Genomic DNA, 15,876 nt, shown 5'->3' on the forward strand with positions numbered 1-15,876 from the left:
AAACAGCGGCGGCGGGCAACCCTCTCCTGAGCCGCTGACTAGATTAGAAAATCTATTCAGCGGCACCCTGCAGTCCCGGCGCCCTAGGCAACTGCCTAAGGTTGCCTAATGGGAGCGCCTGGCCTGACCACATGGATACACACTAGTGTTAACTTTGTCAGCAGCCCAATTAACCTACCAGTATGTGTTTGAAATGTGGAAGGAAACCAGAACATACAAACTCCACAAAGATGCTGTTTTAAATATGGAAATATTTTATTTCATATACAGTGTATATGTCATAATGAAAGGCACTTGTCAAAACCTAGAACTGTTTCTGTGTTTATAATAAAAAAAATTCATATAAATTCACATTGTATTTCAGTTAGTGTGCAGCATAAATACACATTGTAAATGATAAAAACTTCCATTTTATAAATCATATCTGGGTCAGAGGGACACAAATGAAAATATAGAACATTGAGCTTTGAAAGAATTTGAGGTAAAACTGAATATTTATAAAACATTGTTAAAGTGCATCTGTTGCCTCCATAAAGTAGAGGCTGCCATTTTGTCGACTTAACCAATGTATTCCCTAAGAACTTCTGAAATCACTGAAACAGAGTCAATGCATTAGTAAACTCATTACACGTGTCTGACCCTCAGAATGGCAAAATTCACCGTGTACAGTCAATGAGTACACTTTTATTATAACAACCTTTGTTGTTTTGCTTTCCCTTCTCCCTTTGCCTTTAACCATAATAAATACATGTGTGCTTTCTTTTCCTTTGAATTTACATCAATTATTTGGAGGTTTGGCTCATATATTAATATTTTTAGATTTCAGAACATAGATGTCATGCAATATTGTTACTCTTTTACCCAGACATAATCTTGCTATTCATTTACAAAACTCATAGAGGAGGCGTTAATTTAGCACCTGGTTTAAAAGGACTCCTCAGATATACCCTAATGCAGTGGTTCCCAAACTGGGTGCCGCGGCTAGGGCTGGTGGTAAGCAAGGCGGGGGCAACTTGGTAATTATTTTGAATTGGGGGTGCCTTGAAAAAATTATGGAGGCCCTAAGGGTGCCTCGAACTGAGAAAGTTTGGGATCCACTGCCCTAATGCCATTAAATGTGCCACGTCATTATACTATTATTTTTCTTGCCAACATTATAAAGTGAAGGGGCTATTAATATTTTGCCCTTCACCCCCCCCCCCCCCCCCCTGTTGTTTCTAATCCCATCACTTGCCCAGAAATGCCCAACACCTGGGTGGGCTTGAAGCTCCAAATTCTACAAATCAGTATAGACATTTTTGTCATGAATATACGGACTATTAAACACATGTTGTCATATGAGATTACTTTTAGTGCACCAAACTCTGAGATAAACAGCTTAGTTTGCCCAATTAAAGGCACACCCTGACCTTCACACATAATTGTCACAGCTACAAAACAATTGGTTCAAAAACCATATAATGCCCTCTGTATTTTTGGTCTTAGACCCAGACATGAAATAACTACCTAGCCCTGTTTAAATAAGATTATCTGGCATAACAATCATACTAAATGTTGATGACAGTCCTCACAGTCACTCAATTAGAAATAAGTATTTTAACAAGAAAGCAAACAACAAATATTGGCCCACTAATTTGATAACAATGTTTGTGTGTGGTCAAATCGCTAATCAATATTACATTGAGGCTACATAGAAATCCTTTGTGAATACTATGTTACAATCATTTTAGACATAACAATATAACAAATAATAGCAATGGAGGTATAATATAGTCACTCACAGCATTTAATGCAGCATGTAAGCAATCTGATTGAGAGCCTTCAAAAACTCTTTGATATTTGCAGAAAAATTAATAGAGCAGCAATAAGATTTAAAAGAAATATTGCACCTGATTAAAATAGTCATTAGAGCACAATAGAAAAGCCAACAATAAAAAATATATGACAAGATTTCTGTAAGACATGTTGTACGAGAAGCCTTGTGCTTTGATCATTTGCTGTCTAGCAACATAATAGAGCTCTCTTGACCTTCATATGTAGTCTTCAAAAATCATAAAGTATTTTATGTAAAAAATATATATATATATATATATAAATAAAATATGCAGATTCAGAAACAAATGCTCCTTCATTATTCCTTAGAGTTCAAGATTATGGCAACCATAATAATAGCATCAATTATATGTTGTGTGCAAAAGAACAGAGGGGACTCCAAAAGTCTACAGAAGATCAGAGTCACAAGGTAGAGAACTCAGCTGGCTTACGGGTCTGCTCATACGTTTAGGCTGCTCTCCTGCTGTCACATCCATGGGATTGGTGTAAGACCTAGGGATATGAGCTGAATTGGGTTGTTTCCCCCCATCCCCATGCTTGTAGTTATCATTCTCTATACTGTAAACAAATGCATTCGGATAACGATCCACATGGAAGAGTTATTCTTGACACTGCTGGGGTATGTGTTTTTTGTTAGAGGTTTGTTTCTTGCTATAGTACATAGCTGATGTGGGTTTGCCCCTGTTTTTCAAGCATTTTTTGCAGGCATGCACAAAACAGAGCATAAGTGAGAATCCAGCTATAATCTCCAGGCAACTACCCAGGTACCCTACTACTAGAGCATAGCCCACACTCGCTTGCCGTTTAGGTTAGTTTCTGAGGGTATGTTTCCAATTAGGTTGGTGTACCAAGAGACAGGAATCAGGCTGAGTATTCCTGATATGAAGATCACCACACCGCCAAACCCTGATATAAGGAAGTTGGGTGTATCCTCCCAACAGCGCACACCCCATGAAGCCAATGCAATGCCAAGCGCAGTAACAACCAGCGAGCTAATCATTAGTGCCGGGCAACCTGAACCACCAGTTGATTGAAGTATGTGGTGTCGGCCTGCCCACACTGTTTACCCTGATTAGTAACCGTCTCCTTGCAAATATCCCAGATTCCTTGATTAATCACTACATCAACGGGATTAGAATTCAAACCGCTCAGGGCCCGCCAGTTCGGTGCCACAGTAGAGGTGAGGTTCAACACCAGCCCACACGGAGCCAGAACCATTCCGATGATCATCACTGCTGGGGTTCGCATGGTCCTGTCCTTTTAATCTCTCCAGAGAAAGGTGTAAAAGTAATGGTAGATTTAAGAAGAGATGGTATTATGGACTCCACAGGAGGCCTCAAATTTTGTAGTCCAGTCCAGAAGTATGCAGTAGAACAGTATGCAGTAGAACAGTTTATATCCAGTATTGCACAAAGAATAATGTGTAATCCAGAAGTGAGGAATGCCCCAAGATAGTTATGAAGCAATGAATTCGGATTTACCTGTGAATAAAGTTAGTGATGTCCCGTGATCTGGGTCTATGCCATAGACCAACACTAACCAAGTAAATGCAGCTCCCACATTCGGGACAGTTTACACGTACTACCTGAGGTGACGATTATTCATGTGTGCTCCTACACCTGGCCGTCCAGCCTGCTTTCTCCAGATGGAAGCAACTAATGTAAAGTGTCTTATCAGCTGCAGTTACAGATCCGTCTGCATAAAATGAAAATTTGCCTTTAAATGCAGTGAAACCACTCTAACTGGCTTGACAGAAACTGCATTGTGTTTCAAGCAGGAAGAAGGGGCGGAACCCAAGAGCACAACAATCCTAGAAATGTTTTCTACGGGGAAGGGCTGATAAGTGAATTACCTAACACAATCACCTAACACAATCACCTAGTCTCATGTATGCAACCTATCCACAGTTGCATATAATGATTACAACGATAGATTAGGACATATTTATTATTATTTCCATACTTTCCGTATATCCATACTTCACACTATTTAATAATGTTTATTTCTAAAGCCTAATAGATTAGAATGTAGAATAGGAGCTACATCTACCAAGAGAGAGAGTTATTTCAGTGCCAATACTAAACAATAGGCACGTTTCAAGGGACAAAACTTTTCAGGGACAAATATTTAAAACCTGTGGGCATATTTATAAAAGGGTGACAAAGCCTACTGCATGGAAAAATGGCCATTTTCGCCAGTGATAGCGCTCGTTATCGCTATGCCCAATACCAGAAAGGAAACATTATCCCCAGTGGTAAGATTCACAAGGTTTGGCTGGTGAAGGCTTCCCCATGTCTTTGCAAGGGGAACCATATTTAACAAGTATTGCAGGCATACTTGTACCACCGTGATACCTGTTCTGTTATCACCATCTCATGATGGTGAAAACAGACTAAAATCATTGAAAAATGCTATATTCTTAGAATAAAACATTGTTTTAAATGCAATACTGTTTTAAACTTTTTTTTAAAATAAATCTTATCTTTTTTTTCTTGGTGGAACTGAAGCCCGGGTTGGGTACAAATGTTCTATGGTAGAAATACTGATGGAAATAATACCAACACGAAAAACCCGTCATGTAAATTTCAGTGACACGGTTAAATGCCGACATTGTGATTGCCGACTGCAAAAATGCTGGCAGTCACAATGGAGGCATTAAAACGGCAATGTCAGCGGTATTGTAAATCATAATAATAATAAATAATAAGTTAAACAGTGATAAAACTATAAATACATAAAGGAAAAAAAAGCGTAGCCCCCAGTCATATTAACTCTAGTGCTGGGGCTTGCGTCTCACTGATGCTTTCCCACTGTCAGAGACACAAGCCCCTGGTTCTAAGTAGGCCTGCTGGCTATTAGAATTTCATTAGGCAGTGTCTCAGGAAAACTTTTTTTTAGTTGCCAAGCATGTTCCGGCTGGATTATTTTGGAGAACAGGCTGCCAGACACCTTTTTCTTTTTTGCGAAGACTCTTGGAATATTTTTTAGGGGGTATTTAGTTTTCATCACTTGGAATATTGTTTTTGATTATTTTTTTGCAACACTTGGAATATTTTTGGGGGTATTTTTACAAGACTGGATCCTACAGAAGAAAGAAGAACAGAGTTGGTAAGTATGAATGGGGTTTTTTATTTTTTAATAAAAGTTTGTGATTTTAACGAGGGGTGTCTTTTATACATTTTACATTGGTGCACTACAGGACACAGCAGGCACTGGGTGTCCTCGCATGGTGGCACTTGTGGTTTCCCACTACAAGTGTAGTACTACAAGCACCAGCATTCCCTGACTGTTCATGGCAGCCCGGGCTTGCTGGGACCTGTAGTTCACCAATGTAAAATAGTGCTTAATTTTTTTTAATTTTTTTTACACATGTTTTACACCACACCCACCGCCCAGGGTTATGGGAGGAGCTGAGCTGTCAGTATGGGGCTGAGTACCCCTAGGGATGAGGTCCAGCAATTCTTTTGCAGACCCCAACTCCTTAGGGAATCCATCCCCTAGCTGACTAGCTGAGGCTGGTTAGCATCATGGCAGGGGGAACCGCTGCTGCAAGTTCACCTGCTATGGTGCCACCAGCCCCGGCTGACAAAGTCCTGGGCTGTTTGTAGGAAAATTGGGAGGGCCTCAGGCTATTTATCCCCCTGATTATCCTCCGGCCAGCACTAGGCTGGCAGCACTAGGGTTAATATGACTGGAGAGAAGGAGGACACACTTTTTTTTCTTTATGTATTTATTTTTATCACTGTTTACTGCCACCGGGTCCAGCGGCTGTAGAGCTGCCGGACTCACTGGCATTGGCATTTTAATGCCATCATTATAACTGTCTGCATTTTCGTTATCGGCAAACACAATTTCCTTATTTAATTCATGTAACTGAAATTTGCATGGCGGAATTTTGCCTGTTGACATTTTCGTGTCAGTCATATTTCCGTCTCTATTTTTAACATCGGAAATATGACTAACACCACACTACGCTTACATGTGCAGGCACACTGGCTCCAGCAATATTTTTTTTATTGCCATGAGAAGTGGGGATAAAAAAACCTACTTATCCCCTGGTGCTATCATGGGTACAATTAGACACCATGCATTTCCTCCAAATAAAACGGTCACCTATGGGATCATTTGTCAGCCTTTATATACAACCAGTGACAGATTATAACATCGGTGGATGGGATGACTGTCCAGGGCCGAGAGTTGATCAGGTTCATGGCTCAATCCAGCCCCAGCCACCTTAGCATCACTATACAATCATGTGGTACAACAGACAGCGTCTCTGTTCTAAAAGCATGCAAAGCTGTATTTTTTGTTTTATAAACTTTGCCGCGTGACACAACATGTGACTTCTGTGGCACTTAAAAATAAAAGTATAAAAAAATCCACTGATCTTCTTACTTAGACAGGAGTTGAAACATTCTGCTGTTCAGACTGTGGTGGGAGCAGAAAGTGATAGAGTGGATGCTGGAACCTTCGGGCTGGATCTAACAAGCTGCTACTATGGAAGATGTGTCGCTGGGGAAAGGATGCTGATGGAAGAGCCATGCCAATGAATGGTAACATTACCAATTGCTTGTAATAATCTTTCTTTCCCTCATTTATAATATATATGTATGTGTTTGTGTACATGTATAACTTCCCCTGCAGACTGGGGTAAAACAGTGCAGGACACAGGGATCCTCTGTTCGCCCCAGCTGTGAAAGCTCACTGCACAGATACTAGAGGAACTGGATCGAGGACAGGTAGATAGAGAACTGAGGACGGGAGAGTACCCCTTAGAGAAAAAATGGGAGGGAGATAGGCGCGGGCTGGGCAAGGGGGACTGAGCCCCCCAGGCAGGTCAGAAAAAAGTGTCTTTTGGGCCGATGACTCTTTCTACTGCTTGGTGGCTGGTCCCGGGGAGGGACCAACCACCTTCTATATTGCAGGCGGATCCTTCTGATCCTATCACTGAGAGCCCTTGTGTCACATGGGACGTGCAGCACATGACAGGTGCCGTCCCATGTGTGAAGTGCTGCAGACAGCACGCTGCGCGGATGGAACAAGGTAAGTGTTAATATTATGCATGTGTTAAGTTAATATTATTATTATTCATTTTTATTTATAGGGCACCATAAGGTGTCCGTAGCGCCGTTCAGGGACCAACAATATCACAGTACAAGGTGAGACAGCACAGTACAATTAACAATAAGCACAGTAACTCAGGAAGCTCAAACCACAGCTAGAGAGAGGGGTGGGGGGAAGGGGGAGAGGGAAGATCCGCATATGCTGGAAGCCTGAGCCCAAGAGGGAGGGCACGGATGACAGGAAGAGCCACAGAGGGGTGAAGAGAAAAGTGAGAGGGGTCGGAGGGCAGAAGGTCCTCAAGGAGGAGGGCTAAGTAGCTGGAGAGCAGAGTTAGAAGTGGTGGAAAACAGGAGGAATGATGGCCCTGCTCAAGGGAGCGTACAATCTAAGGGATTAATACAGAGAGTGTGTGTGTGTGTGTGTGTTATGTTATGTTAATACAGAGTGAGTGTGTATGTGTTATGTTAATACAGAGTGAGTGTGTATGTGTTATGTTAATACAGAGTGAGTGTGTGTGTGTGTGTTATGTTAATGTAGAGTGTGTGTGTGAGCACAGTCTGTTAATGTAAAGTGTGTATGTGTGTGCACAGTTTGTTAATGTAGTGTGTGTGGGAACAGTCTGTTAATGTAGAGTGTGTGTGTGGGCACAGTCTGTTAATGTAGTGTGAGTGGAGGCCAGTGTGTTAATATAGTGTGAGTGGATGCCAGAGTGTTAATATAGTGTGAGTGGAGGCCAGTGTGTTAATATAGTGTGAGTGGAGGCCAGTGTGTCAGTGTAGTGTGAGAGAGTGGGGGCCAGTGTGTTAATGTAGTGTGTGAGTGGGAGTGGGAGCCAGTGTATTAATGTAGTGTGTGTGTGAGTGGGGGCCAGTGTTTTAATGTAGTGTGAGTGGGGGGCAGTCTTTTAATGTAGTGTGTGTGGGAAGGGGGGGTCTTACTTAGACAGGAGTTAAAACATTCTGCTGTTCAGACTGTGGTGGGAGCAGAAAGTGATACAGTGGATGCTCGAGCCTTCGGGCTGGATCTAACATGCTGCTACTATGAAAGATGTGTCGCTGAGGAAAGGGAGCTGATGGAATAGTGGGAGGTAGGCTATTTAAGTGCAGGTGGGGGGTAATTATTTGTGGGGTGATGGTGGGGCTATTTAATTTAGTAGTTAGGCCTATTAATTTAAGGTTAGGTGATGGGACCTTAAATGCTGGGGTGGCTATTAATTGAATATGGGGCTAATTTGGGGGAGGATGACTATTTATTAAATGTGAACATGAATTATTTAATGCCAGTCATGGTTGTGCAAAATGGTTATATTTGTTAAACGTAAGTGCAATTAAATTTATTGCCGGGGATGTTCGGGGGGAGGGAAATAGATCTATTTAGCAAATGTGAATATTATTATTTTAATGTTGGTGCTGGAGGGAGACCTAATTATAAAACGTGGGTGCTATTGATTTAACACTGGGACTGGTTGAAGTTTTCTAAATTTTATGTACCAATATTTTTTTCCAAATAGGGCCTCCAACATTCCAGGATTCAGACAACCAGCAAATAAACTAAAGTAACCAGCAGCCACAAGTGGTAAAAGTGACAAGAACAGGTAGGAGAGAGCAGGACAGTCTGCCAACTGTCCTGAATCTGGAGGGACAGTCCCGTATTTGGGTGACTGTTTCGCTTAGGACAGTTGGGAGATGTGTCCTGCTTCACTGTGTACTGCTCGTGAAGGCAGAACTGTGTGCACCTAACAGTAGTGCACACAGTATTGCCTGTGTATTTGTCTAAAATGATAACCATGCTACATCATAGGGGTTGCCCTGTCTAAAGTGCCCAGGTCCCCCAGAGCCTTAATCCAGCTCTGGACCTGGGCGTAAAAATATATATATGGATTAAGCAATACTAAAATAGCCTCTTTTTATATAGATGAATATATATTGTATCAAAAACCACCCTTTAAGGATGGGCCGCTTCTTATGGGTCAGTGCTGTGTGCCAGCCCTCCCCCTGGACAGTATTTAAAAGAAGAAATAGGAGACATCGTGGAGTTGTGCTGTGTGGGGGCAGGGTAGAGAGGGAGAAAGAAAGGTGCAGCCTGGCAGATCAGGGGAGGCACAAGAAGTCTGATATTTGAAACGCTGATCCCAGATTGATATCATTGGGCACCTGGTGGGTAGTGGAGCCACATCGTCATTTGGTGAGAGACCATGACAAGGTATCTCAGAGATCAGTGAGTGAACAGTGCTTAACCAAATATTTACCAAAGTTTGATGAAGAGAGGATTTATTATAATCCTCTCCTCATCAAACTTTGGTAAATATAGGATTATAATAAATCCCTGTGACAAGCTGTTGGAGTGGGCATTCCAGTGTCAGATTAGCTCTGATAGACATTTGAGCAGCTAAGTATTATTTGTACACTCTTGTTATTAGGACACAGAGACAGAGATATACATCTAAATTGAGTACTTTTGTTTAACTACTCTTCTCTAAAGATGAGAGACGTTATTAGTAATTTCCTATCACTCAGCTACCGCTGACATTCTAGCTCAGCTTGCAAATGATTCCGGCTTTGGGATGTTTATATTCAAATGATATTCCGGTAAAATTAAGTCAATTGGGTTTCCATCCAAAAGAAAAGTGCACCAGATATATGTGCAATACTGCTTGGGATAAGACCTTAAACTTTATTTAGTTAGCTTCAGGTTTAACAAAGTGTGACTGAGAATGTGTGACTCATATGTTATACAGTCTTTATTTATTTATTTAATTATTTATTTATTTATTTATATAGCTATTTAATTCTATTAAAACTGTTTGTTTATCACTCTTATGTTGCCACCTACTAGTCATTGATTGCAAATATTTAATATAAATATTTATATATATTCATTTACTTGTAATTACTGCTGCCACTACTGTTTATTTTATTTGCCAGTTAATAAATGCACCTTGGTGGTTTTTGTAGCTATATTATGTGTGCTCAGAATTTGATGATAGGTGTATGTTGGTTGGTACAGGGAGTCTCCCAAGTCACCACTGGTGGTTCCCAACCACATCTCCACAGAACTACCGAAGAAGAATTGGGTGGAGGCACCACGTCTGAAGAACTGTAAGAGAGGAAAATTTGAGTAAACACTATACACCATAATACTGTACTGGTACTTGTGTATACACCATAATACTGTACTTGTGTACTTAATCCCCCATATGTGTAACACAGACAGACAGCTACTGGAGAACAATGAGACAAGTGCTGAGTATCCATCCACCTGTCACGAAAGCCGGTTAGTGGGAATGGTCTTGATCTCTGCTTGAGTGACAGCTTACCCCCAGAGAGGTGCGGAGTCTAACGGAAGAGTGGTATTTACCAGGGATTCCCGCAAGGGAATATGGCAGTGTTGGCTAACCTGTGACATTCCAGGTGTTGTGAAACTACAAGTCCCAGCATGTTTTGCCAATATATAGCAGCTTATTGCTGGAAGGGTATGCTGGGACTTGTAGTTTCACAACACCTGGAGTGTCACAGGTTAGCCAACACTGGAATATGGTGTTAGCTGCTCTCAAATGCAGGTCGCAGTCCTCTAGGGGGCGCGGAGCAGATAATTCGGAGAACCACCAAGTAACTGTAAGGCAGAATGGAATGTAGCCCCAGGTATATGGAAATTCAGGAACCGGACGGATGCTGTGGGATGATCAGCAGTATAGCCACGAGTCTTGTTAGCGGAATAGGCTGAGCAGGTAGAACTGTGAAGCGATGAGCTGCAGGACTCAGTAGGACTCAGATATACACAAGTGTAGTAATTCAGGAACAGGACAGATGCTTAGCGATGTGGTATAGTCACAGTTCTTAACAGCAGAATAAGCTGAACGATGATGCTGTGAAATGATGAGCTGCAGGACTCATAAGGACTGAGATATACACAAGTGTAGTAATTCAGGAACAGGACGGATGCTGAGCAATGCACTATAGTCACAGGTCTTAGCAGCGGATTAGGCTGAACAGGTGTAGCTGTGAAGTGCTGAGCTGCAGAGAGCTGGTATATTCACACTCTATTGTGAATATACCAACTTTTTACCTAAGGACCAATCAGGATATGAGAGCTATCCATATAGGTGCACCTAGATATTTGTGGTTTCTCTATTATTGGTATCACAGTATTTGTGTTATATGTGATTATAATAAATTCAATTTTGAATATCCACAGTGCTTTAACAGTTCATTGTGACTTGAGACACCATTGCAATTTTTGCTTTTCTATATACGTTTTTTGAGGTTGCAGACCTCGTGCATTGGTGTCTCTTGATTGCTACCATATTTAGCGCCAAGGGAATTTTGTTTGTTTTTTTATTGTTCTTCCACAATAGTCTTAATAAAGCCTGACACTACATTGCAATTAATTGATACATAAAAAAGCCTTATTCTGCCTTACTCCCTCTGCATCCACCTAGAATTATACAATTTTAGCATAAATTGACAGCTTCAGCCCATATTTATTGCAATAAGTATAATAATCAGAAACTGACTATTAGCACAATGTGAAATGGAAACTAGGTGACAGGTACGTTACACTGTAACCATTTAGCCATAGATGTTTCAACTTCTTATGCCACCTGCCCATGCTCTTTCACACCCTATGTGATACTTCCTTCTCTTGTACTTCCTTTTTTTAGCTGACAGTTACCAACATGTTCCTGGTACTGTGACTGCAGTTCCGAGGGGGAGATTCAATCGCTGGCGATGTGGCGCTCGTGCATTGCGCTACGCTTATTGCCGTCAATTACAGCAGAAATCTCTGCTCATTTTCCCTCACCCCTCCATGGGGTGCAAGGAAAACTGAGCAGAGATTTCTGTCAAATCTTCGCCACAAAGTGTCTCTCTCTACTACAGTTTTGCTGCCTGAGATGAGATTCTCACCTTGCCTCTACATAGGAATAACCAGTTATGAATGTCTTTTTATGAAAGGTACAGTATTTCTTCACCAAGAATTACAAATAAAAGCTGATTTTACATGTTATTTTGGGCATACAGTTTGTATATTTCAAGTGTCAGCAAGTTCCCAGCCCATCCTCCTAGCCAGGGCTGGCTCGGGCTCTGGGGGCACTCTACTCTGTTGTGCCCCCGACCCCATTACCCCCCCAACCCTGCTGCTTCTTACCTTGGCAGGTAAGAGGTGGAGGTCCTCCTCAGCTCCACAGAATGGGAGTGTGACGATTAGCTGTGGCATCATAGACAAGGCCCACACTCTCATTGTTACACTGACATTTAAGAAGCTGCTGGCTGCTTCACATTCATATTAGTGGCCAGCACTCATGGCACTCGTGACAGTATGTTACTCAATGTTTTAGTTGCTCCCTAACCATTGGTGCCCTAGGCAAATGCTTAGGTTCACCTAATGTTAGCACCAGCCCTACAGCCAGCTGTTAATGTCATTTTCCTCGTTTTGGTTTCGTTAATTGAAAATTTGTACTTGTCAAACTGACTTTAATGGAAAATGATTGTGGTAGTTGACAGCAGCAATTTGACAGCTGGGCAATTCAATAGGAATATAGTAAAATCTGCTGATTTTGGCCACACTATGTATGAAAGAGGATGTGGCAGAGAGGACCCAGCCAGGGTCTCTATGCATTCTCCCCCACAAAGTATTGTTTGTTAGGCTGGGTACACACTACAGAAATTGCAATGCAACATCTTTAACAATTTTACCATCGACAGAAACAAAAAGTCCAGATCAGCATGCCAATTCATGTGTACACACTGTACACGTTTTACAACATTTATCTTCAGATCTGTGCTGTTCATCTGTCATAACCATTGGCTGAAAAGATTGTGACTCTGCACACTCCATAGAGATCTAATGGACACTGCTGGTTGTGAGTGCATACACACTACAGAATTGTAGCAACACTGTTCCATTGTTGAACGAGATTTCTAGTTCAGTTTAAAAAATCAAATTAAAATGAAACATTGTGCTTTGGAATGATAATTGTTCAACGTTGGACATTGTGTGATTGGCACGATAATAATCTGAAAATCCTATAGTGTGTACAGAGGTGGAACTAACGAGTCATGAGCCCAGGTGCAAAAATTTGCTTTGCCCCACCCCACCCTCACACACACAGGTACACAAAAACCAAGTGTATAGTATTGTTTTGTTTACTTCAAATTTCAAGTATCAGAAATATAAATATATAACATGTGCCCCTTCTGTGTCACACTGTGTCCCTTCCAACACACTGTGCCCCCTGCCCCCCTTCACCATCACACTGTGCACCCTGGCCCCCTTCACCATTGGTAAGTATATATATTTTTTAATGGAAACTGGCGGTGGTGGCAGTATCCCCCATTATCGGCATAGGCACTTGTGCCATTCACCGGCCGAACCACCTGTAGTTCTGCCTCTGGTGCCAACAGTCTCAATTTTACAAGAACAGTTCTGATTTTTGGCAATCAAGAATGGCATGACCTACCAGAAAAATACATGGTCTTGCATCTAATGTTTGTGAAATTAGCAGACTTCAGTGTGCTTACTTATGGCACGCTCCTAATTATTATTACATTTTGCTAAAACAGTTTATTACAAAATTCCTTTATAAATTATGCCTTTCAGTATTCACTCAGTCTCTGCTTCATGCTATCTCTTTGCTGCTCTTTCTCTCTCTCTGCTTCATGCTGTCTCTTTGCTGCTCTTTATCTCTCTCTGCTTCATGCTGTCTCTTTGGCGCCCTCTCTCTGCTTCAGGCTGATTATTTACTGTCACTCACAGTCTCCGTCGCTTCTCCCAAGGATGCATCTCTCTATGCTCCTCCCCCCTCCATTCCTTGCATGCTGCACGGCCAGTGCAAGCACACTGGGCCTGCGCAAGATGTCGCTTTGCATCTGGCAGGCTAGGCTGGGGGGCAGGGGGACATCTGCCTCCTGGACCAGTCCCATAGTTGACTACCTTGGGCTAGGTCACTGGGCCACCTGTATTTTTTTCTTTTAAAATAAGCTGCTGAGACGAGTCTTGCCCCCCGGGCTGAAATTTGCCAGCCCTCCCCTGTGGAGGCCCCACAGCCGGACAAGCTGAAAAAGAAGAAGTGGATCACCAACTTCCATGTGATCCAACCAGTGGGGGACCCATAAGAGAAGGGAGCCCGGGACAAATCAGGCGGTTCAGCTGGCGGCAGTGGTCGCCATTACCTTTTTGGGCCCCGGTGCCGTGCACCGACTGCACCTCCTACAGTTCCGCTACTGAGTATGTACCTAGCCTTATGTTACACCTCTGCATGTCAGGTTTTATTCTAATCTGGCATCCCCAAGATTTGTGGTCTATGATCAGCATTGTTTCATGATTAAAAAAAACTGTCCAAAGTACAAAATCCCAATAATGGCACATATATGCAAAAACTGGACACATGAAGGGATGCAATAGGCAGCTTTAGTATACACTGCATTTCATTAGTGAACTTTAGTCTGACAGCAAAGATACACTATTATGAAACCAGTTGTATAAGATTCCTTTTTAATTCTTCATTTAGTGGAAAAATAAACCGGTTACACCTTCATAGACTACTAGGTTGTATTTGTATAGACATTTATTTGTATGCTGTACATGAAAATAGAAACAAGGATTAGCAGATCTGAATAGCAGACCATGAAGTCAAATTTACCTGTATATAGTACAGCCCTGCCCGAAGGTAATAAGGTTTTGAAATGTACTGTATTGTGCAGATTACACTTCTAGAGTTCTATGAAGTAGACACAAGGAAATGATACAGTAATGACTTAAGCAAGATAATGAAAAGTTCCACACACAAAAAAATGATACACATGGTCGGAGGAACACGGTAAGCCAAGTAAGTGTGAAAATGTGCGTCTTTCTGTTCCGAGTCTATTTAGAATGGGTATCAGAACAAGCACAGAGGTATTGTAGGCTTCACAGTGCATGCACAATCTCAGGCCCTGGAGATCCTATCGCCGGCACTAGGGTCACAAGTAATATAAGCAATATGGGTCTCCCCTTACTCTCATGATTAATTTAAGCCAAAAATGAGGCTAACCTGAGCATTAGAAGGAATAGAAAGTGGAACCCAGCAATCAACTGGGGCTACAACCCCTATGATCAGAGTCTACTTCAAAGTGAGAAACATATTCTTTATTGTCGCTATTATATATTATAAGGACCTGTGTTATTCTTCATTATTATCTTCATCATCATAGTTGTAAAGACCTGCAAGACCATATGGTGCTACCTATGGTGTATCTTTTACTAACTCAGAGAGGGAATTTATACTCAGTTACATTCTTTTTGTTAGTTTTCTATATCATCCATGTATTCTGTATGAGATATTAGGGTGTATGCCTATGCCTAAATGTGAGTGGTGCCCCTTTTTCAGCTCACTCACAAGCCAAGTGATTTATGCAAAGAGAGGTTTTAACATGGTATTGCTACTAGAGATGTTCTCTGACCCTCGTGCTTTGGTTTCTAAACTAGTGTCGGTTCTAACCTAACTTTGTTTTTCAGCTTTGTTACAGGTTTTGTTGCACAAATGAGAGGTTTTGATTTTGGATCTGGGTTTAATTAAAAATTGTGAAAAATAGGTAAAATAATGTCATTTTGAGCTGTTTTTGCTCCTATATTACTACTTATAGCATTAACATTCATTTCCAGTCATTTCCAGTCTATTTTCTTATGATTTCTTTAACGATTCCAATTTTCACCAATTTTGGCCAAAGTCTGCAGCAATCAGGCTGGCTAAAATTAGTGACAGAGCAGTGGCACATATATATCACACAAATACATGGCAGTTTAATAAAAGATACAAGCCCTACAATAGGGGACACAATACATGATCTGGCAGAAAAGCACTTTAGAGATCATAAGTACCTTCACTAATCTTCTGAGGTGCGATTCAGGAAAGAAGGAAGATGCATTAAGTCTTTTAGAAATCAAGTAGGCAAAAATTGATAGCGCTAACCACAAAAGGAGGAGCGCAAAGCACCAGGTACT

At 41.5% G+C, this 15,876-nt stretch overlaps 1 protein-coding gene across 1 annotated transcript; it reads right to left on the bottom strand.

The window, feature by feature from the left end:
- Positions 1-236: 236 nt before the first annotated feature.
- CLDN23 (claudin 23) lies at positions 237-3,610 on the bottom strand. The gene is given in 3 exon segments (XM_075204618.1): positions 237-2,639; positions 2,642-2,838; positions 2,841-3,610. Coding segments are annotated over 3 exon segments (858 nt in total). The 5' UTR covers positions 3,082-3,610; the 3' UTR covers positions 237-2,219.
- Between the last annotated feature and the right edge of the window lie 12,266 nt (positions 3,611-15,876).

This window comes from Mixophyes fleayi, chromosome 1, assembly GCF_038048845.1.
Source record: "Mixophyes fleayi isolate aMixFle1 chromosome 1, aMixFle1.hap1, whole genome shotgun sequence".
Classification (NCBI taxonomy): Eukaryota; Metazoa; Chordata; class Amphibia; order Anura; family Limnodynastidae; genus Mixophyes; species Mixophyes fleayi.